Raw genomic sequence first — 27,517 nt, 5'->3', positions numbered from 1 at the left:
CCAAGCGGGGCAGAACGGCGGGTGCGGGGGTTTAAAGAGTGACCGAACCATTGGGTTCTCTTATTGGGATTGGAAAAGCCCTCGCAGATCATCGAGTCCAACCCGCAACCGATCCCCACCTTGTCATCCAGACCACGGCAATAAGTGTCCCATCCTTTCCTTAAACACCTTCAGGGACCGTGATTCCACCACTTCCCTCTGCAGCCCCTTGCAAAACAATGACCCCCCCCTCCTCTGAGGGCTTCCCTCCCTTTCTCTCGCGATTGTTACCCGTTATTATTTAATTTCACGACTTTTTTCCTCACAGCAAGTTTATTAAGTGAATTGTGAGCAACAAATGCTGAAAAAGCTGCTGGGGGCAAAGGTAGAGGACAAAAGAACAAGGAGGAGGAGGGGGAAGGAGCGCAAGAGGAAGAGGCAAAGGTCTCAGTATTGTCACCAAACAAGTTCTTTTTTAAAAAGGAGTTTATGCAGCAGCGGGGGGGAAATGCTGACAGATTTAATCTATGGAATGGATAGGGGATGACAGGCAAGCTATGGGTGATGTCCATATGTTAGAGAAACATATTAAAATTTGGGCCTTGAGGTACTTTAATGCTCTCAGACCTGGGGGAGGAAGGTTAGCAAAGCTTAGTAGAGAAGTTTATTGTTGAGACCTGAACACCAGGAATGCAGGATTTGTAAAGCACAAAGACACAGAAACCAGAGATGAAGAGGAAACTACCGAAGACCGTTACTGAGACTCTCCCTATTTGTGAAAAAGATAATAAAAAGACAGAAAATGTGGACAAATTGGGATGAGAAGCAAGAAATTAGGATGAGAAGCAAGAACAACAACCAATAGAAGATAGAGTACTGATTAATTAAGAGAACTATGTAACTTGTAAACCAATTTCTTCATTTGTTAAAATGAATAAATAGTTAAAAGTTTTGATAACCACTGTATGTTTTGTGGGGTGATCCCCATGTACCTCAGTGTTGATTAATCTTGACTTTCTAATCCAACAAACTGGTTAGAGGGTTTATTTCACGATTTTTGAACATGGTTGCTCCTTGAACACCTCCAGGGACGGTGATTCTACCACCTTCCAAAAAATTCTACCCATCCAAAAAAATTGCCCCCTCACCCCGCTGAAGGCTCCTCTCCCTTTCTCACATAATTACTGCACATTATTATTCATTTTCACGCCTTTCTCCTCACAGCAAATATATTTATTAAGTGAACAACAAGCAGTACACACTGAAAAAACCACTGGGGAGGAGGGAGGAGGGAAAAGGAGGAGGAGGAAGAGGAGAAGGGGGTCTCGCTATGGCGTGAAGTGCCACCATTTGAAGGCGAAGGCTCGCCGCTGGACGTTGGTGCCACAGCGGACCTCGCCAAGGCTGCCGTGGTAGGAGGCCACCTCCTCCAGGAAGCGGCAGCTCAGCCCCAGCGGCTCCAGGAGGGAGCGGATCCGCCGCTCCAGGCAGCATTCCCCCGCCGTCACGGGGCCAAAGGGTTTGGGGATGCCCAACTCCTTGGCCAGGACGATCATGGTGACCTGCGGGGTGGCACCAGGGGACATCAGTGGCGTCGGGGTTGATGATGCCCAGGGAAAGGTGTTGCTCACCCTCCTCCATCAGCCTCAGCCCTCAGCCCATCAACTCCAATTTTTGCAGCCGCCCTCCCACACAATTCCAAATCCAACATGATTTCCCCTTTTTTATCGTTAAAACCCACCTCACAATTCCAACTGCACCGCTTGGAGAGGGGTTTTGCCTAAAACCCCGCTGCAAGCAACACAAAGCCACAAGGTTATGTTAGACCTGTTGGGTGGAGATATTTCCTTTCTCTAGACAGCTGATTTCTTTGGGGACAACTCTGGGGGCTCCTGCTGGCTGACTAAGCTAATTTCTGGAGAGGACCTGAGGAGTGGGGATCCCCTCACCGTGTTGGGGAAATAGGGCACAGCTTTGCCCTGCTTGTCGAGCTTGAAGAGGGCCGGCAGGTCAATGATGTCCTCCTCCATCAATCCCAGCTCCTTCTTGAGGATATCCCTGTTCCAGTCGATGCAGCGCTGGAGGGGGTGGAGAAGGGCGGGTTGAGGGGGGACACATGTGGGCACAGTGCCCAAAACCATCTCACGCAGGAGAAGAGCCAAAATTCAACACCTCCCTTGCGGGTTTGGCACCACCCTGGGGCAGTTTTTGCAAGAAACATGAATTATTGCCAAAAATGTCAGTTATTACCTGGACATACTGGTTCTGCTGCGCCAGGTTGTCATTGGAAAGGACCTTGTTAATGGTGACTCGTTTTGTGTCTGTCCCCGAGTACCCTGAAAATGCAACGTCCCATCAAAATGAAGCCTGACCTAGGAGGGGCTACAGAGGAGGATAAAGTCCCCCATATCCCAATTTCCTGAGCTTGGAATAAGGCTGTTGGAGTCACAATTCTTAGTTTTTGGGAAACTGAGGGAAGGAAAGGTCTGCCCATTGGAAAGAGCACTGGAAAGGTCTTGTCATCCATCTTCCTGCCCACAGGAATCATTATCTGCTGAATTTCTCCAGAGCATCCACCCTCAGGATTTGGATCCACCCCCTGCCTGGGTGACCTAAAGGGACCCGTGGAGATATGGAGACGTGCTCCCAACCCCACCACGGATCAAAATCCCAGAGAAAGGATTCCCAAAGCGACAAAACGGTGCTAATTTGGGTAACGTGAGAGCCGCCAGTTGTCCCACTCCGTGCTGGAGCTCCGCTGGCATTTGGAGATGCTCCATCCCTCCAAGCAAGCATTCCCTCCACGCAGAGGGCTTTATCCCTGCCATCCCACTCGCTTCCCAAAATAGGCCTTGAGGAGGCTGGGGGTGGTGGGTGGGCATCCCGTTTGCCAGCTGTGAAGGACAATGGGGTGGGAAAATGTCCCCGTGTGATCCCGATTCCCTCCTGTCCCTCTGTCCGGCTACTCTGGCTCAGCTGGCACCAAACCCTGCCCAGAGCCACCCGCTGGCCCCTTGCCTTTGAACATGGTGGCTTCTCCCTGGCCTTCCTTCTGCTTCTCCCGGAAAAGCTTGTAGCACGCGGCAGGACTGGCCATCAGCATCCGGAATTGCTGCGGGAAGGTGGGAAGGACTCACCCAAAGGGAATTTTCCAGAGCCTCGGGAGACCCCAGGGACTTTCTTTCGGAAAGAACCTGTGCTAAAACTCTTCAAATTAGGTGTCTTTGCTGCTATTTAGAACCTTTTTTAATGCTTGGAGGTTTTGTGGGGAACGTGGAGGCATAAAGACTCCTTTTTTGAATCATCCAGGTCAAGGCTTGGTTTTCCTGAGGGAAAAGTCTTGTGTCAGGGTTTCCCCGAGGGAAAAATCTGTATCACAAGCAGCAAAAACCATGACAGGGGAAAGAGAAACATTCTGGAAACACCTGGGAGAAGCTGAGCCGCTGGGAATCTTCAGGCTCGGGGATTCACATGGGAATCTTGAGGTTTAAGTTTCCTGGGCTACCCATGTGGGCATTGTTTTCCTTCTGTTTGTGCTAATTCTGCTCAGATCCCTCATTTCAGGGACAAGAGTGAAACCCAAACTGGTTGGGAGTGCCAAAGAAATGAGTTTTGGGGTTTTTCCTCAAGGTGTCCTAATGGGATTAGTACCTTGGAAGAGGAACACCCAAGGGATGTGGGATTTTGGGGTACCTTTTTGTCCGCGGCGGGCACGAAGGTGAGGAACTCGTTGACGTTGCCCACAGCCAACCAGTCGGAGTAGAGCTCCACGGGAGCCTGGACTTGCTGGGCGTGGAGGAAATCCCTCACCATCCTGGTCATCCTCCTGCCTGCAGATCTGCGAGTGATATCCCCCCGAGCGGGAACGTGAGGATTAGGGTTTGTCCATCAGTGTGTGCTTGGACATCAACTGCCACCAAGGTGGAGGAGTCTGAGCACGCCCACCCCTTTCACAGCCACTCAGGGAAGGTCCAATTAACCCAATTAACACGATTTTGGTGACATTTGGGGGCCCTTGTGGTTCCTTTGCTCCCAAAGATGTGCATTCCCCATGCCTTACGTGGGGAAGCTGCTGCCGATGAGGATCCTGCCCAGGGGATACTCCTTCCCCCCCACGGACACGGGCGGACTGACCTCCAGGTTGCCGAAGGAGTCGAGGCTGGTGATGGCGTCAAAGAGGGGCTCCTTGTGCACGTACCCGAAATCAGAGCCCTGGGAAAAGAGGAATCACTGCCCTGAGTCCCTCCTGGGTAAAACCTCTGGGGTTTTATCCACCGGTGGGAGCCAGACCCGCTCCGGTGGGTAAGCACAGCGAGAGTGAGGCCTGTCCGTGGATGAGGAGAGGGGAAAGGAGAGGCAAGAGGATAAAGGTCTCTGGGTCACGGAGGCTCGGGAATAAATGGCAAAATCCAGGAGCAGAGCTGAGGTGTTGAGATCCCAGATCTCTGCTATCGCACAGCCAACATCTAAGTGTCCACATTAGGCTAATTAGCGCTGGGGCAGCCCCGGAGCGGAGCTTCTGGATGGCTCTTGCTGAGTGGGAGGAACTCCAGCCCCTGAGGGTGAGTCTAAGAGCCACCCAAAGGGCTACACGGCGCTTAAATCCTGCTTAAGCCCTGATTTCCAGGTCTTAATATATCTGGGACTGAGGGTGTCGTGCGTGCAGGGTAATTAACTCTTGGCTGGGATGTGCCAAAGCCCAAGGGGGAGATTGTGGAGTTAAAACAGGGCAAAAATGGCAACACTGGGACACAGTTCCTGCCGTGGACCTGTCCTTGATCTCCGGTTTGGGTCAACACAGGCTTGGAGCTCCCGGCAGCCCCTGGGACCAGATCAGGTATCTGTTAGGTTGAAGTTAAATCCCAATCACTTATCAGGGTTGGGTTTCCATGGGGATAAACCAAATACACAGGTCAGGGAAAGTGAGCAGGGAGACCTGAGAGCGCTTGACTTCCATCTAGAAATTCCTTCTTCCAACTGAGGGTATTTGGAGAGGCCGGGATAGAGAGAGGGCACAGCTTTCCCCGAGGCTCCCCGTGGGGTTTTGGGGAGTCTCTGGGGGATGGCTGGAATCAGCTCCTTTCTCCGGGCACATGAAACACCTGCTGCCAGCTTGTTGCAGTTTAATAACCCACGGAGCCCCTCCGGTTTCAACTGTCAAGGCGCTGGTTCATCCCTGGTTTGCGGGTCGCATCCAAGTCCTATCAGTTCCACACTGATTTTGAGGGGCTAATTCCCTCCCGGCTCCGTTTTCCCTGGCTCGGGGTCCCGGGGCTTAGGGCTTGGCCGGGGTGTGAGGAGGACCCCGTGCGTGCCGACTTTGGCTCAATATTCCCAGCTGGAAAATGAGATTGGAACGATAGCGGTGGGGATTAGGGGAGGCTTCAAAGCAGAAATCGGAGAATAATGTGTTAGCGGCTCCCAAGGCTGAAATTGCTTCCCTAAGTAGGCAGCAAAGCAGCTCCTAAAGAGGGCAGATCCGAGCAGGCGCCGCTTATTCGCTCTTCCCACCCGCCCGATGAATCCGGGACTCTACGTACTCATGTCAGGCATGAGAAAAGATGGATTTCAATGCTCCTGAAAGCTCTTCACCTTCCCCAAAGTGACAAAAAAAGTGACTCGTCCTCTTCTCCCGTTACTGGCGGAGAGAGGATCCGAGCTGAGGCTGCTGCCAGCGCCCGCTGGGAGTGAGGGACAGCGATTCCGTGGCTATTTGGGGGTGTCCTGCCCTTTCTGCATGGTGGGATCTCAAAGGGATCATCGTTTTTTCCATGCTTGTCTTTGCTGGGCTCTGCCAAGACTCCTTCTCCGGGGTGACTGCCGTCTCGGCACGCCCTGCCCATGGCTGGCCCTTTGCCTTGGCAAAGAAGCCCCACAGGGATGTTGTTGGCAGCTTGTTCTCTTCCAAGGAAGTAAATTGACCCCTCTCACGCTTCCCTTTCCTCTCCTGCTCGGAAGCTGCTGGATGTTCGCAGGCATGGAGGAGGAAAGGATAAACCAGCCCACTGCTGGGATGCTGAGGGTGAAGAATTCCAGCCCCAGAGCTTGGCAGGAATCTTTCACTCCCAGAGGCGAGTTCCTCCCTTCCTCTCTCACCCAACACCTTCCATGATCCCTGCTTTGAGGGGGAGCGAGGGTGTTGGTGAGCTCCCAGCTGGGAGTGGATGGGATGGTATCTCCACGCAGAGCTGTTTAACTCATTTTCCAGGCAATTCCTTGTGTGGCCTCCAAGGAGCCAAGTGCCAGGGGGATTTTAGGAGTGGGGAATTACATCAGGAGTAAAATCTGCAAGCTGCTCCTCAGGCAATGCAAGCAAATTCTTCTCTTACCAGCAGCTCCTTGACGGGGAGTTGCTCCATCCCCCTATCCCGAGGGGAATCCAGCACCACTGGGAAGCTCTTTTGGGGAGCGTGGGTGTAGCCAAACTCAATCTCATCCTAAAGAAGGAGGAAATCCCTCATGGGGCACAGGAGGGAAAAGCTTTTCCCTGTCTCTGGAGCCCCCCTACCTGCATCCAGCGATCCCCACGGTTGGTGTATCCGAAGCAAACCTTCAGCTTGCAGCCAGCCTTGGTCACCAGGCTCTGGATCTCCTTGGTGAACAGGTAGTTGTCTTTCATGCTGGGAAAAAGGATGGCAGGAGGGAAGGAGGTGAAGGATGGCTATTCCTCTGCCCAGTCTGTGCCTGGGACTGGTGTGCTGGGAATCTCCTCCCCCGGCCGTACCTGCACAGGAAGACGTTCACCGGGGCCAAGGTGTTGGGGGTCACGATCCACGGAGCCACCCGGAACACCACCGTGTCCGTGAAGACTGGAGTGTGTGGGATACCCTGAGGGAGCAAGCGGCAATCGGGGTCTTTCCACACACTATGGCCCCCAAATGCCCTTCCCCTGAGGTTGTTTTTGGGGTTAATTAGTGGGGATCGCTCTCCATTCCATCCCCGTCCCCTTCTCCAGCATAGCTGCAACAAGGCACCCCATCTGCACCCCTTCCCTGGAGCCCCCAGACCTCAGCCGGTGTCTCCAGGAGGCTGACGTGGATGGAGACCAGCCCGGAGAAGGAATCATCAGGAAAGCAGAGCCCCTCGACGAAGAAGTCGAGCTCAGCGGCCCCGCCAGGGTAGGACACGGCGTGGAACAGCTTCTTCCGGCCCAGCACCTGCACATAGCGCTGCCCAAAGAAGGGATCTGCAAGGAAGAGGAGAAAATGGGACAATGCCAAGCTTTCATTGGTGCTCCAAGCCTATTTCCCTGTGCAGGAGGACTCGTGGTCCCTCCTCCTCCGTGGAGATAAAACTTTGTCTTTGAGAACCACCTTTAAAACAGGACTGAAGGATTTCACAATTTTGCATGGACAAGGAGTATGAGGAAAAATGTCTTAGCCTTTCCTTGGATGGAGCAGCCACTGGGAAGGCATTTTCATGGAGGAAGAGGCAGAGGAGGAGGGCAGGAAGGACTTACTCTGCACATGAAACACCCCAACTCTGTCGGCGTCATGGACAGAAACAGAGAGAACGATTTCATACCCCCGGGGCAGGCGCTGGGGCCCCTCTGTCCTCAGCACCATCTGAGACATGTCAGCCAGATCTGGGAGGGGCAAACAACACAATTAGGACATGCCTTACATGCTCCCTCCTGGAGTTTGCACCTCCTTCCCAAGAACTCTGCTCTTCCCTCGCCACCACCCTTTGCAACCTGGCAAAACCACCGCTGTTCCTGCTGACAAAGCTTGTGCCCTTGTTTTAGCTTTTCTTTGCTCTCCTCAGCCCTGGCATGGCCCGTCCTTGACCTCAGAAAGCTGATGGGCACTGGCTCCATGTGGTTCTAGTTTTCCAGGAACTGGTGGTGCCCTCAGCGGCACTGCCGCGGTTGTTCTGGCTCAGCTTCACGGCCCTGCGTGGCCACAATTGCTGTGCGTGGCATTAAATGCCAAAAGGTTCCCCCATGGGAAGCATGTCCAGCAGCTGGTAGAGAGCAGCTGGTTCCCCAGCAAAATTCTATCCCAGAAAACATGAAAGAGAGGGGGAATCGTGGAGGATTTTTGGGAAACTCTATTACCTTCCTTGTTGAACACCTGCTCGTTGTTGCAGTCGGACGCTGGAGTGGAGGGAACCTCCCTGTCACAGCCGACCAGCAGGATGGCCCCGTGTCCCTTGGGCCCCCAGGTCCAACTGGCCTGAAAGAGCCCACTGAGGCTCAGCAAGCTCAGCCTCAGGCAAGCCCATGGATTTTCCCGGTGGAGGGAGAGGGGTTACCTTATTGGGGCTGTTCCTTTCCACCACGCCGTCCTGATCTGCATCGACATCCAGAGAGATCCCTGGATGGACAGGATGGATTTCACCCAACCATCACCCCAGGGCACAGCCAGGTTGGGTGGGAGAAAACCCCCCCCAGCCCCGGCAAACGTGGGTCCATCTCTCCCCCCACTCATCCAAGGGATCAGTGGGGTGAGGATGGATTGTTGCACCCAGGAGCCTCTGTACTCACCGATGCCGGTGAGGAAGACCCCGGCTTGGGTGATGGGCTTCCCTTCCTCTCCATAAAAGCTGACAGTGACCTGCAAACCCCCAGATCCCACACTGGGGAAGGATGTTCTCCATCCGTGGATGTCCCACAGCCCAGTGCCCCGTGGCTCACCTTGTTGTCGTTGACCTCGGTGCTGGCCTGGCTCATGCTGAACCTCAGGACCGTCCCCTCCTCCAGCGGCCACCTCGTCCCACTGCCGGGGACCGGCTCGGCCTCGGCCCGGCCCCGCCACACCACGTCCACGCTCACCCCCTCCGTGTGCTTCACCCCGAAGGAAACTGCCCCTGCTGGGGCCGCCCTGCCAAAACCAGTCCACATTTTGAGAGGGTTGCAGTGAAAACACTCGGCTCTCGCTGCAATTAACAGCCAAGAGTGGGCATGCCGGCGTCGCCACGCTCACCACCGGCACCTTCTGCCCTTCCCTGCCCCCCTGGGAATTTAAGCTGTCCTCTTTTTTTAGGGCAGAAGATGCTGGTTTAGCACAAGGAGTGTTTGAGCCAGTGCAGATTAGGATCTGTAATAATCCCAACCGAGCTGCTGGAATTGGATTTGGGTTTAATGCCCTTCAATGGAGAAATCCCTGTTTGTTTTCCAACCAGTGTCTGATAGCTCATCACAGCACCGTGGCCACTCCACTGAGAGACTTTTCCACGGGAAGTTCTAGTTTGGGGCTGATTTTATCCAGCTAATTTGGGGGTGATTTTATGCAACCCCAAAGCTGTCAGTGCTGCACTGCTCCCAGTCCAATGTGCCCTTTCTCTTCCCCAGCCACTCCGAGCAACTCCTGACCCTCTCCTGACTCCTTTTCCTGAATTTCTGCTTCCCAGCAGAAGATGCTGCTTTAGCACAATGAGTGTTTGTGACTATTGGTGCAGATTAGGATCTATAATAATCCCGGTCTAATTGGCGCTGCTGGAATTGAACTGGGGTTTACACTTCAATGGAGAAATCCCTGTTTATTTTCCAGCCCAGGCAAACCCGTGTTTACCAGCTCATCACAACACTGAGAGACTTTTCCATGGGAAACTCTAATTTGGGGCTGATTTTATCCAGCTAATTCAGGGGTGATTTTATCCAACCCCAGAGCCATCAGTACTGCACCGCTCCCAGTCCGACGTTCCCTCTCTCTTCCCCAGCCACCCCGTGCAACCCCTTCCCCTCTCCTGGCTCCTTTTCCCGAATTTCCCAGTCTTTCCAGGTTATTATTTTTGGGCTGTTTGCCCCGACACCCGAGAGCTGGTGCCGGATCCCCGTTACGGCTTCATTGCTCGGATGGTTTCTGGATGCCGACGGTCCCACCAAACCTGCGCCGTCGGGCAGGGGGGGAGGGAGGAAACCTGAGCACTCCTTTGCTCCTGCCTGGGTGTTTCTGAAATCGTTAAATTACTTTTAATTATACATGGACAAACTGGTTCGGTTTCCTTGTTTCTTGGTTTTGGGAATCCCACCAGGAATTTGACCTGGAGCAATGCCAGGGGAGTTGTGGTTCTGCTGCTTGGCTTGAATATCAAGGGGGAGATTTGCAAAGCCAGCAAAGACCAGAATTAACCCCGAAATGAGCTTTTAAACTTTTTTTTTTCCCCCCTTGGGTGGAATAATTATCCTGAAGTTCAACACTGGGGTTGTTTTAGGGAAGGGTGTGTGGGGATTTCCCACTTTCCCAAGACACGTTTTTGTCACTAAATCTTGTTTTCCTTCCCTCTCTCCGCTGCATCCCTTCCTTTGCAGTCCATCCCCGTGGCTCCTGCTCATCCCTCCGCTCTCCAGCAGCATTCCAAGATGACGCTGGATCAAACCCAGCGTGGGCTCGGGGTAAATCCTGCCTTGAGGAACTGGGGATGCTCGAAGCTGGCCCGGGATTTGTGCAGCCCCGCAAAGCCTGGGGGGGATTCTGCCCACGAAAAGGGGTTTGGGGAAGGGGGTGACCAAACGAGGAGGGGGGATTGGCAGCAGGGGGGAAGGGACTGGCAGCAGGGGGGAAGGGATTGGCAGCAGGGGGGAAGGTGAGGAGGAAGGTGCAGGTGCGGGAGGGAAGGGGGGGGTGCCCCACTCACCCGTGGACATCGGCGTGGACGTGGCAGCCCAGCACGCACAGGGCCTCGATGCGGTTGCCGAGCTGCAGGCGGAGCGTGCGGCCCCCCGGCATCTCCACGGACACGCAGGGCAGCACCGAGCCCCCCGGGCACCCTGCCCCTTCCCCTGCCTCCCACAGACCCCCCTCCCCTCCGCCGAGCGGGGCCGGGCTCTGCGATGGCTCGGGATGACACTCGGGATGACACTCGGGATGACACTCTTGGGATGACACCCGGCAGTCCAAAGGCAGGGGAGGCTGGATTGGACCCTCTAAAGCCTCGGGAAAATGATCTCCGAGGGGAGGGAAGGGATGGAGAGGGAGGGCAGCTGGCCTGGAGCCCGCTCAGCTCCCAGCCCTATGCAAGGAGCTCCCCCAGCTGTCCCCAAATCCCTGCACTGTCTCTGTGACCCCAAGCAGGAATCAGCACCATGGGGGCGATTTTCCAGCAGTTCGGATTTTGGCGTATCCGCCCTTTTTTGCTCTCTAGGGAAAATCTCTGGCTGCTCTTGGGAGGCAGAAACACATTTCCCAGCCCTTAGGCAAGAGCAGAACTCTCCCTTTTTTTTCCCCAGCTTATTTTCAAAGGGAAACCGGGAACCAGTTGCTGCTGAAGGGAAATCAGGGTGGTTTTGCCACCCCACGGAGCACGTCGGGAGCAATTGCTGCCCACGCAGGCGTTTGAATCCTTCATTACCATCCAACTAAATATTCATTTCAGAACCCAAACTTCTGCCCCAGATTTTGGAAGCCACAAGCAATTAGCGACAAGCAGAGACGTTCAGGGTGATGTTCCCTATTTATATCCCTCTCGGGCTTTTCTTTTCCAGTCCTCTCTTCCCTCTGTGGCCGAGGTGCAGGGAATCATCTCAAATCCACTTTTCCATCTGAAAGAAACCCTGCCTTGGGTTGTTTTGTTTTGGGTTTTTTTTTGCCACGATCTGGATAAATGTGAGTGAGGACATAAAAAAGGGGGCAGTTTTGCTGCTTTTCTGCATATGCAAAAAATGAGATTTGGGGCAACTTTCTGAAACAGTAAAAATGTTCTCCCTGAGCAATATGAGAAAATAGAACCCACCTGGCTCCCAGACTATGCCAAAACATCGGGAATTTGGGTTAAATGACTCCCAGCTTAGACATCCCGATCCAGGATTTGACCTGGAATATATTCCAGCTTCCGAAAAGCATCTGGTTTATCTGTGCAACCCTTGTGTCTTTAAACCACCAGGAGTAACAAAACACTCCTGAAAGAGGAACCAGAAAGAGAAATAATTTAAAAAGAGAAAAAAAAAGAAAGAAACCAAAACCACCTCGTGTTTGCCCCAGCGGGTTCTGCTGTCCAGCCCTGCAGGAGATTTATTTTCCCTCTTTTTACCCCCAAACAGCTGGAATTGCACGGGCAGGGACGGCCTCACTTCCCTGTGATCTGTGGGCTGGGGAAATGGAGGTGTCAAATCATCAGTTTGAAAGCAAATTAGTGAAAAAAGCAGCTTTTCTTTCATCATTTTCACTTCCCAATTCCTGCCCCCCCGAGTCTGGTATTTCAGTTGTCAGGGAGGAGAACAAATGTTATTTAAATCCTCCTGTGCTTAAAAAAACCCAACAGAACCCAACCCCAAATCCCTCCCTTCTCATGCAGACCCCAAGGTTTCGCCATCCCTTGGGAATTTTAAAATCAGTGGGATTTCGAGCTGGTTGGTTTTAGTGATTTATTTATTAATGTATTTGTAGCTCTCCTGGTGTGATGGTGCTGGAATCTGCCAGGCAGAAGGAAAACTTTGATCCCAGGGATTGAAACCCTGGTGGTCCCGAGCATCTTTGGGTCACCCTGAGGCATTTTTGGGCTCGTTTGTGCTTCTCTGGGAGGAGGCAATGAAACAAAAGAGAGGAAAATGCGCTGTTTGGGGGCAAAAGCAAAGGAGGAGCTGCCGGACTGAGTGGGAAAGGGGCTGGAAGAGCCCATTTCCCCTCCACTGCACTGCTCTCTGAGGGTTTTTGGCAGCCAGGTTTGGTCTTTAGAAGCCATGTGGGGTCTTTCAAAGCTTCTTGGGATCTTGGAAAGCCTTTGGGGAGGCGTCTTAAAAATCTTCTCAGAGTCTTTGCAGCCCTTCTGGGGTCTCCTAAAGCTTCCCAGTGACTTATGACCCTTTGGGATTCTTTGCCAGCCATGCAAGGTATTTATGGGCTTTCTAAGGTCCTTGCAAGGCCTTGGGGGGTTCTCTTAAAGTTTCTTTGGGGTCTCTGGAAGCCTTTGTGTCTTCTCAGAGTCTTTACAGCTCTGCTGAGGTCTCCTAAAGCTTCCCCATGACTTTACAACCCTTTTTCTTTGCCCCCCCCCCCCCTTCAGGATCTTTCAAAGCTCCTTGGGCATCTTTGCAGGGCTTTTGGGGGATCTTTCAAAGCTTCTTGGGTGATTTTGCAGCACAGATCCCAGCTCCGGGGTTTGCAAGCAGCTCCCCCGGAGCTGATCCCGGAGAGTTTTCCCCGCACCGGGTGCTCCTCGGGGAGGAGCCGCTCAAGGGGAAAACTCTCCGGGATCAGGGTCCCTGGTGGAAAGGGGGGGGTTTCCACCCCTGGGGGACCTGCTCAGGGATTTGGGGTCATTCTGTGGCTCCCCCGTGGAGGCACGAGCCTGATTCCAACGAGTGGGAGGGAAATGTTCCCCCGTGGAGCCCTTTCAGAGCTAACCTTTCATGTTTAGGAGGTGCAAACAGGTGCCCATCCCGAGAGAGAGAGAGAGAGAGAGAGAGCCACGAGGCGCTCGCTGCCTGTTCGTGCCCGTTCCTGCCCGGAATTTTGGGAAGAGGCAGCTCCGAGGAGGCCAAACCAACGCAGTGGGGAGGATGAAGGCAAAGCTGAGCCCACCCCTGGCGTTCTTGCTGCCCCGGAGAGCGGGGAGGGGGATGTTCGCAGGGATATTTATAGGGCAGCAAAATCGAATGCAAAGCTGGGGCGGAGCGTGGGCAGGCTGAGCACGGGGTGGGGGGGACGTGCACGACTCCAGCCCCGGGCAGCAGCAGTTTTATGGGATGCTTTGGATCCTGGATTATGGTATGAAGCCTCCCTGCAGGCAGACGCCTGTGCTTTGCGGAGGGGAAAGGACAGAGAGGGATTTTTGGGGGCGTTCTGGTTGCAGAGCCAGGAGGTTTTCCAGGATTGGCACCAAAAAGTTTTTTTTTTCCCTGGTCCAAACCAGCGTCTCCCCATTATTCCCTGGCTTCCAGCTGGGATGGGGAGTGCTTGGTGGCTGTCTGGGATGCTCCAGCCCTGCTGTTACAGCTATGTGCCTAAAGAAAATAAACCCTCATGCAAACCCCAGCGGGACTTGATAACTGGTTTGATGTCTTGCCCTATTGCAAGTAATTAGGCTGACATGGCTCTTAAAAGTTCCTGCTTGCAATTAGACATGCAGAGTAATAAATAAGGGGTAATTATCGGCTTAGGGAGATTATCAAACTTTCCTTGACAGAGTGGTGGTGCAGGATGGGTGAGAAGAAACGCCCCAGAGGGATGGGATGAATGGGATTCCCGGGGGAGCACTGACGGGGGGCCGGGTCTGGCTGGGTCATGCCTAAAACCAGGCTGGAGTTGGGCAAAAGCCAAAGTCAGGCCCAAGGGAGGGCAGGCCGAGCTGCTGCAGCTTGATGGACAGGCAGGATCCCATCTGTCATGTCCCACGGATCTGAATAGCAACTTTCTCAGGACAAGGTGTTATTAGGAGGAAACACTCAGCCCTGAATGGGCCGGATGACTTAAAATGCTCATTCTCCCTGTGCACGGGCATGTCGGCCTAATAGCAGGTGGAGGAGGAAGAGGAGGGCAGTGGAGGTCCCACCCAACCCACACAAGGTGTTTGGGGCCTGCCCCAGCCTCTGCAGGGACCCAACACCCGTGACTGAACGCGCTGGAAAAATCCACCCCAACCTGAAAGGGCCGCGAGCTCCAGGCTCCCTGTGCCCATCCTTCCCCATGGATGGGAGGGATCCTGGCTGGATTTGGACAAACACTCCGGGCTCCCTGTGCCCATCCTTCCCCATGGATGGGAGGGATCCTGACTGGATTTGGACAAACACTCCGGGCTCCCTGTGTCCATCCTTCCCCACGGATGGGATCTCAGCTGGATTTGGATAAACGCTCTCTGCTGAAGGCCCTGGCACTCACTGGGAGCCCGAAACCACCATCCTCCCCCTCCCTCCAGATGACAGCCCACAGCAGCCTGACCCGTGGGGATTAAGGTGTGTTCCCTGTCCGGCACTGGGAACCAGCCGAGCAGGATACAGAGCTCCAATCCCAGCAGGCAGCAAGCTCAGCACCGTGCCCAGTCCAAACCAGTGGGACCAGCAGCCACTACTGGGGAACCCAAGCTGCAGCTCTTTCAGGAGAGATGCTGCCGTGGCCAAACTCGTCCTCAGAGGATGCAGGCGGCTCCTCACCCGCTTTTCCAGCTCTGCTTCTGCCCAGCTCCAGGTTTTAGGGATCCACAAGGTCCTTGAGAACCAACACAATTCACAGATCTGGGAACACACGGAGTTTGGGTTGTGCTGGCATTTGGAAAATTGGGGTTTATCTGGAATCTCCAGCGAGGAGAGCTCTGGCAGAGCCTGGAAGCCCCGCCGGTGTTCCCCACCGGAGCATCCTGCCGCTCCTCCAGGCTCCCACGGACTTATTAAAGCTCTTCTTGCATCTGAGACACAGAGCCGGGGTTTTGTTGCTGCAATTAAAGACGGAGGGAGCCCTTTAATGTGTCCTGGCTGGGAGATGTGTAAAGCAGCTGGTTTGATCTCCCAAGGGAACGGCTGCTCCTCTGGCGGAGGACGCGGCGCTCGCTGCCCTGCCGGCGACTGGGCCCCGACTCTGCTCAGCTCACTTGGACCTTCCCAGGTTCCAAGGGGTCCTGCCACTCCCAAAACTGGGTTCCTCCTCATTCCAGCCCTCTCCTGCCCATGGCATCCCTAAGCTGAACACATCACCTCGTGAGGATGAACCCTGTGGCAACGGGACACTCTCCGTCCCTGTGTTTTGCCTTTTCCTCCAGCTGAGCTCCATCCCCCAGACCTTCTCCCCACCTCAACAAGATTAACCTTGCCTGGCTTCCCTCTTTGCAGGCAGGCAAATCCTCCTGGGATGGCCTGGAGAGAGATGGCTATCTCCACTAATGCCACCTTCCAGCAGAGGGGATGATTCCCTTGGGATCTTTGCCCCAAAAACCCCAATCCCCTGAAACGCGAGATCCAAGCGAAACAGGGAAAACTTTTTAATTTCCACGGGAAGCCTCCTGTTGGTTTGTTGTTTCTTGTCTTCTCCTTCCCTGCCAAACAACCAGTTCTCCCTGTGCCCGTTTCTGCCTGTCTCCCGTCCTCGGGACTCGTCCTGATGGGAAGCAGCGACCAGAGCAAACATTTCCTTTTGCTCAGCTTTGTTCAGGCTTTGCCCTGATGCTGCAGCCCAGGCCATGAGTCACCCGTGCAGAGGCCACACGGAAAATTTGGGTTGTTTTAAAGCAAAAAGCTTCATTTCAATGATAATATTGTAATAACCCCAAACAACCACCTCGGAGGAGTAATGCATGTTTAATGCATTAAAGCCTGGAGGAATTAGATGGAGCCGGGAAGGAATGAAAAGGGGGAGAAGAAATACCTGAGAGCTCAGGGCTGAGCATCCCAGGGCAGGGCTGGGTGTCACTTCTGCCCCGTGTCCCCTCCCTGGGGCTGCCCTATCACCTCCATCTCCCCGAGCGGGGCGGCAGCTCGTTGGGTGCTGGAGGTGCTGGAGGTGGAGACCGGCAGGGTCCCCTGGCCGAGCCCCGTCATCGAGGGAAGGAGGAGTTAAATTCCCCTGCCTTTTAATCCAGTCCTGCTGGTTTCCCTGCACAGCCAGGCAGCAGGCTCCTTCCCATGCGGGCACACCATGCCCCAGCGTCACGTCATGCAGATGTCCACCAGCCACGCCACCTACGGCGTCTGCGTGGTGGGCACCGAGGTCTTCCTCGACACGCGCCGGTAAGGTTGGGGTGGGGGTCGGGGTGTTCCCACCCTTTGCCACAGCGCTGGTGGGGTCTGGAGGAGCCCAGTGGTGTTTTGGAGGAGGGAGGGGAGCTCAGAGCCCACATGAGGAGCTGCTGCAGGGCCTGATGGGCCGTGTCCCGCGGGCTGTGTCCCGGGGGTGATGTCCCACCGGCAGGGACGCCGGCTCTGCCGAGGCGTCGAAGCATCGCCGAGCCGTGACGGTTTGTAGGCAAAGCCCGAGCACACCCCGGCTAACCCTGGGTCTATTTCTGGCTGTGAAAACATTGGGCAAGAGCGATTCAAGCTCGGCAACTTGGAGCTAAAACGGGCTGAAGGATAAAACCTGTGGCTCAGGCCGGAAAAATCCACCGGCGCGTTTTGCCCGGGCGATTCCAGGAGAGGAGATTCTTCCGGAATTAAATACAGGGGTTGGTTTATTGGTCAGATACGAGGCTGTGTCTGCCCTGCTGTTACAGTGTCATTATTTAATAAATCATGATTATAATGATACAGACAGGACAAGTCAGTCGGCATCACAGCCGGGGCAATTATTGGGGTTGTGTGTTGGCGCCGGGCCAGGATGTGCCGTCGTCCCCCTCCAAGGGCTTTGCACTGAGCTTTGCCTGCCCTAAAAGGGTCCTATTTTCTCCCTCAGCCATACAGGAATATATAAAATCCTATTATTTGCAAGTTTTTGTCCTGGTTTGGGACTCAAAGCGCGCTCGGATCTTTTTAAACGTGGGGCCTGAGCCCCAAAATGGGCTGGTTTGGCTCCTCTGTAGCAAATTTGAGCTTTGGACCAAAAAAGCAGGTGGTGGATGCTTTTTCCACTAAAAAAATGGGACCATTTTATTCCAGGACAGCACCAGCTGGGGGGAACTTGGTGATGGATGCATCAAGTTTTGACCGTGGTTTGGGCTGTTTCGGGGCAGGAAATGGAGTTTGGTGGGAATCTGGTGATGGTGACATGGGAGGGCTGTAAAAACAGGGCAAATAGACCCAAACTGGAAGAGTCATGATATCCAACAGTGTTCAGGTGGGTTTACAACCAGGGCAGTAGAACCAGAGCAAATAGACCCAGACTGGAGGAGTCACGACATCCAGCAGCGTGCAGGTGGATTTATGACGTTACACGATGCGAAGGATGGGGCATGTCAAGGGAGATGATGCTTTAATCTCCCTGTACAAGCTACTGCAGGCATCAGGGATGCCATGCCAAGAGCAGCACCGGGAATAAATCTCCTCTGTCAGTTTTTTGATGTTCTCCCTTTTGTTCCTGCTGTTGAAATTTCCCACCTCGTGCCTTCTCGGAGGCTCCCGACAGCAGACAGGTCGGAGCACTCGTGCTCCTGGGATGGAGGTGCTGGGGCTGTAATGAGCAGGTAGGCAGCACTTCAAAGGCTGCCAAAGGATGTCATGCAGGTGGGGTGTGGGTTCTCCGTGCTCGGATTTGGGCTCCGCTCCAAGTCTGAGCATCTCTCAGCTCAGCAGCTCAAGGGATGGTCCTGCAATAACCATCTCCCCGGATGGTTGCCATTAAAAATTATCCAGGCTCTTTGTCCGGGTTTTGTCCCAGGATGCTGAAATTCTGAGCATTTTCTGGGTGTTGTGGAGGGAGGTTGGATGCCCAAACTTGGGCGATTCCCAATCCAGGCTTAACCACGGGCGGACGTGCCGGAGCTGCAGTGGGAGCTCTGCTTGCCCAACACCACCACAGAGATAGTGCACGGAAAACTCAACCATTTCATCATCCTAAGATGGTTTATGAGCCCTTTCCACCCAGTTAAGGCTGGATTTTAATTCCAGGTTCAAGCAGAGGAGAACTGGAGGGACGGCTTGGTCTCTAACCCAATCCTCTGTTTCAGGTCTACCCCCAAAGCCGCCACGTCATTCGACGTCCATGCCACCTCCGCGGTCACGGTCCACATCATCCACAACCCCACGACAAAGCCCATGATTGACTCCAGGTGGCCCCTGGATCCCGACATCGAGGTTGTAGTGACCATTGACGTCACCAGCAGGACCGTCAATGACAATAAGGTCGGTTGGGTTTCCAGGCACTGAAACCAGAAAAATGAGCCCAATTTCCCGGGAAAACAGGGAGGGTTATGGGCAGCCTCTGAGTAGCTAAGTCAGTGCTAAGTAGTGCTGACATTGGGCTTGTTTTTCATGGAAAAGAACTCCAACTGAATTGTGTAATTAACACGTACCAAAAACGAAATTGAGAAGGAGAAGTAGATCCCCTCTTGTTCCCTCCTGATGACACAGTGGTGACTGCAAAATCTGGTGCCAGGCAGCAAAAATCCTCCAAGCTTGGCTGTTTCCATGCCGGGTTTTGTGCTGAACCAGGCAGAAACGGTTCGGGGGAACTATGATTAATGGAGGATGGCCGGGGTGAACCCTCCAAGGGCTGGCTGGTTGGTCAGCGCGGGCAGTGAGGAGCCCTGCTCAGCTTTCCGGGACGTGGGGGTGTTTTGCAGGTTAAGATCTCCTACTATGGCCGGGAGGGCAACGAGCTGGCAGTGGCCTGGCTGTACCTCACGTGTGTCGGTAGGTGTGACACAAACCCCCGGCCAGACCTCGCTGGTGCCGAGATCTGGTTGGGTTGGTGGGGTGGGAGTTAAGTGGGGGGCGCGGGGAGGAGGGTTGGGTGTTCACCGATGCTGACGAGCAAGAGGGGAACAATTAAAATGTTATTGCGCTGCCTTATATGGTGCAAAAGAGAGAGGCTGGGCCGGGTCCCCACCCAGCACACTCCAAGCATCCTCCTCTGCTTGCCAACACCATGTGCTGGGCCAAGAGGAGCCAAGGGAGAGCTCCTCACCCAGCTTTGCCCGGTGCCCTCCTCCCCCCCAACCTCTGTCGCAGTTAGGGGAGAGCAATTGGCACCCAAGTGTTGTCTGACCTATTTCAGAAGTTTAGGGTGAGGTGAATCATTCCCTCCAAATGCCTGTTTTTCCCTGCTGACTACAAAGGGAGTCTAGACAACCAGTCTGGATGCAGAAGCCTTCCACTTGGATGGATTAATTACCCTAAATTTGGGATTTTCTAAAGCACTCACATGATACCTCTGTCCTGAAGTCATGAATATGCCTCCCAAAATTGGGCCTGAAGAGGCTGAAGGTTTCCCACGTCCCTCAGCTGATGGGCTCCACTGGAGCCATCTGGGGCTGCCACGGCCACAGGGCTTCTGCCTTACAAATGTTCTCCTCATGATTAGATTTGGACTCTCCTTCCCAGCTTCTCCATGTCCTCCTCTCTGCTCAATCCTGGTATTTTCCATGTGGGGTTTTTTATTAGGATTAAGGTAGGGTTTGGATGAGGTTGCTGGTAAACCTCTGCTCTGTAGCAGCAGAGGCAGAAATCTGGGCCAAGGGCAGGAGGGAAAGTCCTTCTCAAATGCTACATCAAGCCTTGGAATTATTTAGGTGTTCACTCAGCCACAGGGAAAAATAAATAAAGTTAAAAATAAATTTGAAAAAATAAGTATGAAATTGATGAAAACATAAAATGCACCATAAAATGGGGACGTCCCACCTGGGGGAACCAAAATAGGAGAAGGCAGCTGGAAATCAAAGGGGGACAGCCATGAAAACACCATCGGGTTGGATTCTCTGTCAGCATTTTGTTGGAGATGTTGGGTCTGGAGCAGCTTCGGGGTGTGAAGGTGGGGTTGGTGCTGGATGAGCCCCAAAGGGCACCAGGAGCTCATTCTGCTGCCTGTGGTTCCCTCTCTCGGTGTCTCAGATGTGTCCCTGGACGTGGACTGGAGCCGGAGCGGCCGAGTGAAGAGCAAAGGGAAGGACAAGGTAATGAGGAGCTTTGCTGGAGGGTCAGTCCCAGCCTATCCATTTGGAGTCTCTTCCCTGAAAATCTCCAGGAAGGAGAGGGACTTGGGTGGTGTCTGAATTAGGGTAAATAACCTGCAAAATCCTCAACCTACTAATTGAGGAGGAAGAGACTTTTTTTCTTATTCTGTGCCAAAATTCCCTACGTCTCCACTCCAGCCCTGAGGATCCCGTAGGACAAAACCCTCTGCTCTTTCTTCCCTCTTCTTTCTTCTTCCTTTTCCTTTTTGCACATGAAACAGACCACTAAATGAGTTTAGCAAACAGCCAGAGACCTACCCCTTTGGCAAGAAATCTGCATATGCCCAGGCACTTAAGTTGGGCTAATTAAGTGCAGCCCAATCAACGGCGCAAATCGTGCATCGAGATGGGACGTGTCTCTACAAACGGTGCAGCCTTGTCCAGAGGAGGCCTGGCAGATACTTTCTGCCTGGTCAGAAGATAAGATCACTTCCAAATAGTCTTTGCTGGCCCTGCTGGAAGCTGAGGTTCGGAAATGTAGTGCCTGGAGAGTGTCACTGGTGTTTGGGAACCGGGAAGGACAGCGGGTGTTCCCCCCAGGCAGTGAGGAGGGTGGGATGGGGGGAATCTTGCTCCAGTCCTCTTTTGGTGCTTCTCTGGCAGGCCAAGTGGACGTGGGGCCCGGATGGACAAGGTGCTGTGCTGCTGGTCAACTGTGACCGGGACAGCCCCGGCATGGGGGGGCCGGACAGTGGCCAGGTGGACGTACGGACCCCTGCAGGTCGGTGTCCCCCACAGCCTGAGGGGACCCAAAGGGTCTCACTGGGGTCTTTCCCACTTCCAGCACCTCCATCCCCTCTCTCCATCTGTCCCCACGCAGACCTGCAGGACATGTCCATGATGCTGCTGAGGACCCAAGGGCCCAGCACCACCTTTGATGAGTACCAGGTGGTCCTGCACGTCTCCGAGACAGACGCGGATAAAGTGCGGGTTTTCCACGCCATCCGTGAGTATTCCTTCCTTCCTTCCTTCCTTCCTGCTCTCCCAGATATCCGAGCACGACCCCAAGGTGAGGAAACCCTAAATTTTCCCTTCACTGGGGCACTTCCATTTGCTGCAAACACTCGTTTAGCCCCAAAGCTCCTCTGCCGTGGTGGAAGGTGGGGCCTCATGTTAAAAATCAAGTGGGGAAAAAGATCAAAAGAAGGCTTTTCTCCATGAGGCTGATGAAATTTTGGCATTCCTGTGGAGCGGAAAGCCCAGCTCCTCTGTGGCACGGGCAGTGACCCAACCCCCAGAGCTGCCCATCTCGTTCTGCCTTTGAACAGTTCCATCCCCGGCAGGTCCCTGCCGAAAATCAGGTCAGGGAAGCCAAGGGTATCATTAGATACTTAACTCAAGCCACGCACCTTGAAAGGGTTGGACCTGAGGGTACGGAGTCCTCTCTGTGCCAGGGAGATGCAGAGTGTTCCCGGGAGAGCAGGAGGCACACCCGCTGCCCCGCCACCCGCACGGCATCGGCCTCGCCGGTGCCTCCTGCCAGCCCTCACAGCGGGCTGGTCACCACTCCTGGGTGGGTGTTGGGGTGTTCCGGCAGGCAGTGACTCACATCCCCACTACAAGCCCGTGCTGGGGCCAGACAAGCTCTCCTACACGCTGGACCACGTCGGCAACGGGGAGAACACCTTCTACGTGGAAGGGTTGGCCTTCCCCGACAGGGGTTTCTCTGGGCTGGTCTCCTTCAGTGCCAGCTTGCTGGAGGTCCCCCATAAGGTAGGTGAGGTTTGCCCCATCCCCTGGGCCCCCAGTGGCTGGGATTCCCAGCACTGCTCCCTGCTGGCTTTGCCCCTCACAGAACTCCCCGGGCACGCCGATTTTCACGGACACGGTGGTTTTCCGCGTGGCTCCCTGGATAATGACGCCCAACACCCAGCAGCCTCTGGAGGTTTTTGTCTGCAGGTAGGAGGGATGTCCCCCCATTGCTCTCCTGCCTTGGGGGACTCTTCAAGGAGGTGTTTTTGGCCCTTCTTTGCTGTGCAGCAACAGTGGGGTGAGCCAGGCTTTGTGCATCCATTACTGGGGGCACTCTTTGGGAGTGGAGCCCGATGTCACTGCTACTGCAGTGCCAAGGAGAAAGGCTGGACAGGCTCTGCAGGTCCTGTCCCATGCAGGACTCTTGCCCAGCGTGTTTGGGAGTGAGGAATGGGCTGCACGGCTGGGGCTGTGGGAATTTCTCGTTGGATCCTACTCCTTGGTCTCCCCTCTCGCTCCAGCATCAAGCAGGGCTCAGACTCCAACGAGGCCTTTCTGGAAGGGCTCAGGGTCCTGCTGAGGAAAGCCAACTGCAAGCTGACCATCTGCTCGGAGCAGGACACCCGGAGCGACCGCTGGATCCAGGTCATCAGTCCCTGCTTGTCCATCAGTCCCTGCTTGTCCATCAATCCCTGCTTGTCCATCAGTCCATGCTTGCTCTCTGTGGCTCTTCTGGTCCCTTACAGGCTCTTGGGGGACATGAGGTGTCACTCCCATGGCTGGCACCCCCTGGAGGGACTGGCTGCTTGGGAAGCACTTGGATGCCGGGAGATAGGCCAGGCAGCCGGGAACTGAAGCCCGGGGAAATGCTGCTGGTGGTGGAAACCAGCACGGGCAGGGATGGTGTCCAGGAATCCTGGAACTAGAAGAGGGACATTGGAAGAGGGACCTCATTGCCAGAGGGACCCTGTGGGGTTTTGGAATAGGGTGTCTACTGCAAGAGGGACCCCACTGAAAGAGGGGACCCCATGGGGCACTGCAAAGGGGGCCCCACTGCAAAAGGGACCCCTTGGGACGTGGAAAGAAGGATTCCAGGGGAGATTCCATGGGGAATTCCATTGCAGGAGGGAACCTCATGGAGCGCTGCAAGAGGGACCCCACTGCAAGAGGGACCCCATGGGATTTTGAAGAGGGAACTCATTTCAGGAAGGACCCCATGGGATACTGCAAAAGGGGCCCCATTGCAAAAGAGACCCTGTGGGACTTTCAAAGGGTGTTCCCACGTCAAGAGACCCCCTGGGGCTCTGCAAGAGGGATCCCACTGAGAGGGATCCCATGGGAGCATTGCAAGGGGGTCCCCATTGCAAAAGAGACCCTGTGGGGCATTGCAAGAGGCTCTCCACTGCAAGAGAGGCCCTACAGGACACTGCAAGAGGAGCCCATGGGACATTCCATGAGGAACCCCATTGCAAAAGAGACCCCAGGAAATATTGCAGGAGGGTTCCCAGTGCCAAAGGGACCCCCTGGGACTTTGGAAGAGGGTCCTCACTGCAAGAGGGATCCCCTGCAAGAGAGAACCCAAGGGGGCACAGCAAGAGGGACCCCCACTGAAAGAGGGGACCCTCGGGCTGCACAGGAGGGTCTCCCCTGCAGGAAGGCCCCTCCACTCACCCCCAGGACTCGGGTGGGCCGGTGGGCAGTGCCCTCCCTGTCCCACAGCCCTGCCCCTCTCCCTGCCCCCTGTGGCCCGTGTTGCTGCCCAGGGCTGGCCCTGGGTGGGGTGTCACCCCGGGACAGCGAGCTGTGGTTCAGGGCAGGAGCTGAGCTTTGCCAGGCTCACCCCATTTCCTGCTCCACCCTCCCCACCGTCCCTGTGGAGATGCCTATCCCCCTGCCCGGGGCCTTCCTCCCCTTCCTCCTCCTCCTCTTCTTCCCACCACAGGATGAGCTGGAGTTTGGCTACGTGGAAGCACCACACAAGACCTTCCCCGTGGTCTTTGACTCTCCCAGGAACAGGGGATTGAAGGATTTTGCCTTTAAAAAGATCCTGGTGCGTGGGTGCATTGAAAGCCCCTTTTCTCCCCCCGAAACTCCCTCTACGGAGGGTCCTTGGCAGCACCTCCCTCCTCCTCTTCCCCAGGGCCCCGATTTTGGCTATGTGACCCGTGAACCCCCTGGGAAAAACGTCACCAGCCTGGACTCCTTCGGCAACCTGGACGTCAGTCCTCCGGTGACGGTGCGGGGGAAGGAGTATCCCTTGGGAAGGATCCTGATCGGCAGCCCCCTGCCCTGGTGAGGAGCTCCAGCCCCGCCTCTGGAATGCGGGAAGCACCGAAAATCCTTGCCTGGGAAAAGTGGCACCTCTCACAGAGGAAATTCGGAATCAAAGTGGGAATCAGGAGCCGATTCCCAGCAAATCCCAGATTTAACAGGCGAACCGTGTCGCTGTCCCTTCATCCCTTACAAAACGCTGCCCCCCTTCCCAGAGCCGCGGGGTTTGCTCCCAACCCCGGCCCTTCCAGGCCTGGAATTGTTTCTTAAAGAGAGGAGCGGGGAAATGCCGGGAAGGGAGAAACCCCGGACAAGGGGAGGTCGTTTCGCTCCGGGCAGGGGGGGCCCGTGGGGGCAGCAGCGTCTCAAACCCCCCGAGAGGAGCGGGAGCAGCAGCCAAGGGAACCATCCCAACCATCGGGGGCTGCTCCCGAGTGACCCACGCGCTGCTCCCGCGGGTCCCGCAGGCAGGGAAAGGGCATTTCCCCGGCTTCCCCGGGCCCCTAATTACCCCTCATTAGCAGGGGGCTAATTAATGTTTTCCCAGCCTGTTGCCGTCTGTCTAAGAAAACTTCGCCCCCGCACGGAGTGCAGCGGAAGGAGGGATTTGGGAATCGCGGGGATGGGGAAAAATGAAACCCAAAGGAGCCCAAGAGCAGGGCACGGAATGCACCCACTGCCTGTAGATATCGATGGCCTAGATACATATTTATAGAGAGAATTGAGGGATATATTAATATGCATTATATAAGGATGCATATTTATATATTATATATATAATTACATTTTTATATATCATTTATATATTTAAGTTATATATATAATTTACATTTTATGTTATATATTTATATATAGTATTCTGTATAATTATATATGAATACCTTATCTAATGTAATATATATCATATATAATATAAGGATAGATTAATATATTTTATATATAACACAGGAATATATTAGTAGATTTATATATAATATAGGATTATATGAATATATTCCTATATATGAATATTCATTTATATTAATAGGCCATAGATATATAAGACCTAGATATATATTTGTATATAATATAAAGATATGCTAATATATTTTTATATAACATAGGGATATATTAATATCATTATATATAATATAATGATATAGTTATATATTTTATATATATTATATAGGGATAAAGTAATAAATTTTTATATATAACATAGGGATATATAAATATATAACATAATTACAACGAGTAACATATAATAATACATAACATAGTTCTAATAATATATAACATAGTTCTAATGATACATAATTGAGGTATTAGGTAGATATATTTGCATTAATGTAGATTAATATATAATTTATATTAATTAGATCTATTTTGTATATATAATATATATAAACATACATTCATTTGCACATATATAAAGTGAACATAAATTCAATCTTGATATATATAATAGAGTTGGACTATTTCCAGCCTCTTTCCCATGAAAATTGGATGTTTCTGCTCGCCGCCCCCCGCCGCTGTTGAGGGCAGGGTGGGGTGAATTTTGGGAGGGGTGCGATGGCCGCCGCCGTCTCCTCCTCGCTGTGCCTGCAGGGCCTCGGGCCGGCGGATGTCCAAGGCTGTCCGGGATTTCCTGTTCGCGCAGAAGGTGCAGGCGCCGGTGGAGGTTTACTCGGAGTGGCTGAGCGTGGGCCACGTGGATGAATTCCTCACCTTCGTGCCGGCCTTTGATAGGAAGGTACCGACCCCTGGGGCTTCCCTGAACCAGCCCTTGGTGGGGCTGCTCAGCCTCCACGGGCTGATGGGGGTGCAGTTCTCTTGGGGTGGCTGCCTGGAAGGGGAGAAGTCCGTGGGTGGCATCCCGTGGTGCCCGGGGCTGGATTTGGGAGTGAATCCACAGGAGGGGGGGATAGAAGCGGGTGACCCCCAGGCTCTCTCCCGCAGGGATTCCGGCTCCTCCTGGCCAGTCCCAACGCCTGCTACAAGCTCTTCAAGGAGAAACAGAGTCAGGGCCACGGGGAAGCCACACAGTTCATTGGTGAGGGAGGGAGGACATCCCTGGTGTCCCTTCCCAGTGTCCATTCCCAGTGTCCCTTCCCCATGTCCCTCACTGCTCCCACCCCCCTCAGGGCTGAAGGACAGCGAGAGGAGGAGCATCGACGAGATCTTGGCGGATGAGTCGCTCAAGAGCGACAACAGGCACGTGCAGGTGGGTCTGTGAGCCCTGGCCGGGGGGGGGGATCCGCTCTCCTCCCTTCCACCGCACTGCCGGCTCATTCCTGGGGCCAGAGATCCTGGGGAATGGCGGGAGTGGGCGAGGAGAGCAGCCAGGAAGGAGCCAGGCAGTGCTGGTCGCCCCATCACCCTGGAAGATGCCCCTGGTGACACAGAGGGACTGTCAGGACGGAGAGGTTGCTCGGGTTGGGGATGCAGTGGCGGTTGCTCAGAGGGATGGGTGGGATGCAATGGAACGGGTGAGGATGTAATGGGACCCCCCACGTGTCGGATTTGAGGGGCTGGGATGGCCCAGGGTGGCAATTCCAGGTCCCTTTCCCCCCCACCAGCACTGCATCGACTGGAACCGCAACCTGCTGAAGCAGGAGCTGGGCCTGAGCGAGCAGGACATCATCGACATCCCGCAGCTCTTCATCCTCAGGGGCTCCCGCGCCGAGGCCCTTTTCCCGGACATGGTGAGGCCTCTGACCCCTCCTTCCCCACACACCCCGCCCCTGCCCCGCCCCGGGGGGATTTGGGGTGGGGTCTGACGGTGTTTGGCCCTGCAGGTGAACATGCTGGTGCTGGGCAGGCACCTGGGCATCCCCAAGCCCTTCGGGCCCGTGGTGGGCGGGCAGTGCTGTCTGGAGCAGCGGGTGCGGGAGCTGCTCGAGCCCCTGGGCCTCACCTGCACCTTCATCGACGACTATTTCTCCTACCACGTCCTGTCCGGGGACGTTCACTGCGGCACCAACGTCCGCAGGAAGCCCTTCTCCTTCAAGTGGTGGCACGTGGTGCCTTGAGGGGACACACCCACGTCCTGCCACCGGGGGATGAAGGTGCATTTGGTGCATCAGAAGGTGCACCAAAATAAAGGGGTTTGCCAATAAAGCTTCTT

The 27,517-nt window shown here is 54.4% G+C and overlaps 2 protein-coding genes across 3 annotated transcripts; one reads left to right on the top strand and one right to left on the bottom strand.

Moving 5' to 3' along the window:
• Positions 1 to 1,243: 1,243 nt before the first annotated feature.
• PADI2 (peptidyl arginine deiminase 2) lies at positions 1,244 to 10,649 on the bottom strand. Its single transcript, XM_027908501.1, has 16 exons — positions 10,558 to 10,649; positions 8,615 to 8,801; positions 8,465 to 8,534; positions 8,233 to 8,294; positions 8,036 to 8,153; positions 7,439 to 7,564; positions 6,987 to 7,165; positions 6,704 to 6,807; positions 6,488 to 6,599; positions 6,309 to 6,416; positions 4,040 to 4,191; positions 3,673 to 3,817; positions 2,983 to 3,091; positions 2,230 to 2,300; positions 1,929 to 2,057; positions 1,244 to 1,541 (listed from the first exon to the last, which is right to left on the bottom strand). Exons 1-16 carry the CDS (start codon positions 10,647 to 10,649, stop codon positions 1,308 to 1,310), a joined length of 1,998 nt encoding a protein of 665 aa, XP_027764302.1. The 3' UTR covers positions 1,244 to 1,307.
• Positions 8,725 to 27,517, top strand: LOC114070884 (protein-arginine deiminase type-1-like). 2 transcript variants are annotated; one of them, XM_027908500.1, is made up of 16 exons: positions 8,725 to 10,315; positions 18,445 to 18,619; positions 19,060 to 19,129; positions 20,327 to 20,388; positions 21,052 to 21,169; positions 21,269 to 21,394; positions 21,986 to 22,161; positions 22,244 to 22,347; positions 22,662 to 22,785; positions 24,083 to 24,190; positions 24,281 to 24,432; positions 25,999 to 26,143; positions 26,350 to 26,443; positions 26,535 to 26,614; positions 26,970 to 27,095; positions 27,189 to 27,517. In XM_027908500.1, the coding sequence occupies exons 2-16, from the start codon at positions 18,533 to 18,535 to the stop codon at positions 27,420 to 27,422; spliced, it is 1,806 nt and encodes a 601-aa protein (XP_027764301.1). In that variant the 5' UTR covers positions 8,725 to 10,315; positions 18,445 to 18,532; the 3' UTR covers positions 27,423 to 27,517. The 2 variants fall into 2 exon arrangements, with proteins under 2 accessions (XP_027764301.1, XP_027764300.1); XM_027908499.1 differs by lacking the exon at positions 8,725 to 10,315 and adding an exon at positions 16,254 to 16,573.

This window comes from Empidonax traillii, unplaced genomic scaffold (assembly GCF_003031625.1).
Source record: "Empidonax traillii isolate 1590-97213 ecotype Southwest subspecies unplaced genomic scaffold, ASM303162v1 scaffold1730:size102414, whole genome shotgun sequence".
Classification (NCBI taxonomy): domain Eukaryota; kingdom Metazoa; phylum Chordata; class Aves; order Passeriformes; family Tyrannidae; genus Empidonax; species Empidonax traillii.
Note: the sequence above shows the minus strand (reverse complement) of the source record. Positions and strands in the feature narration are given on the sequence as shown.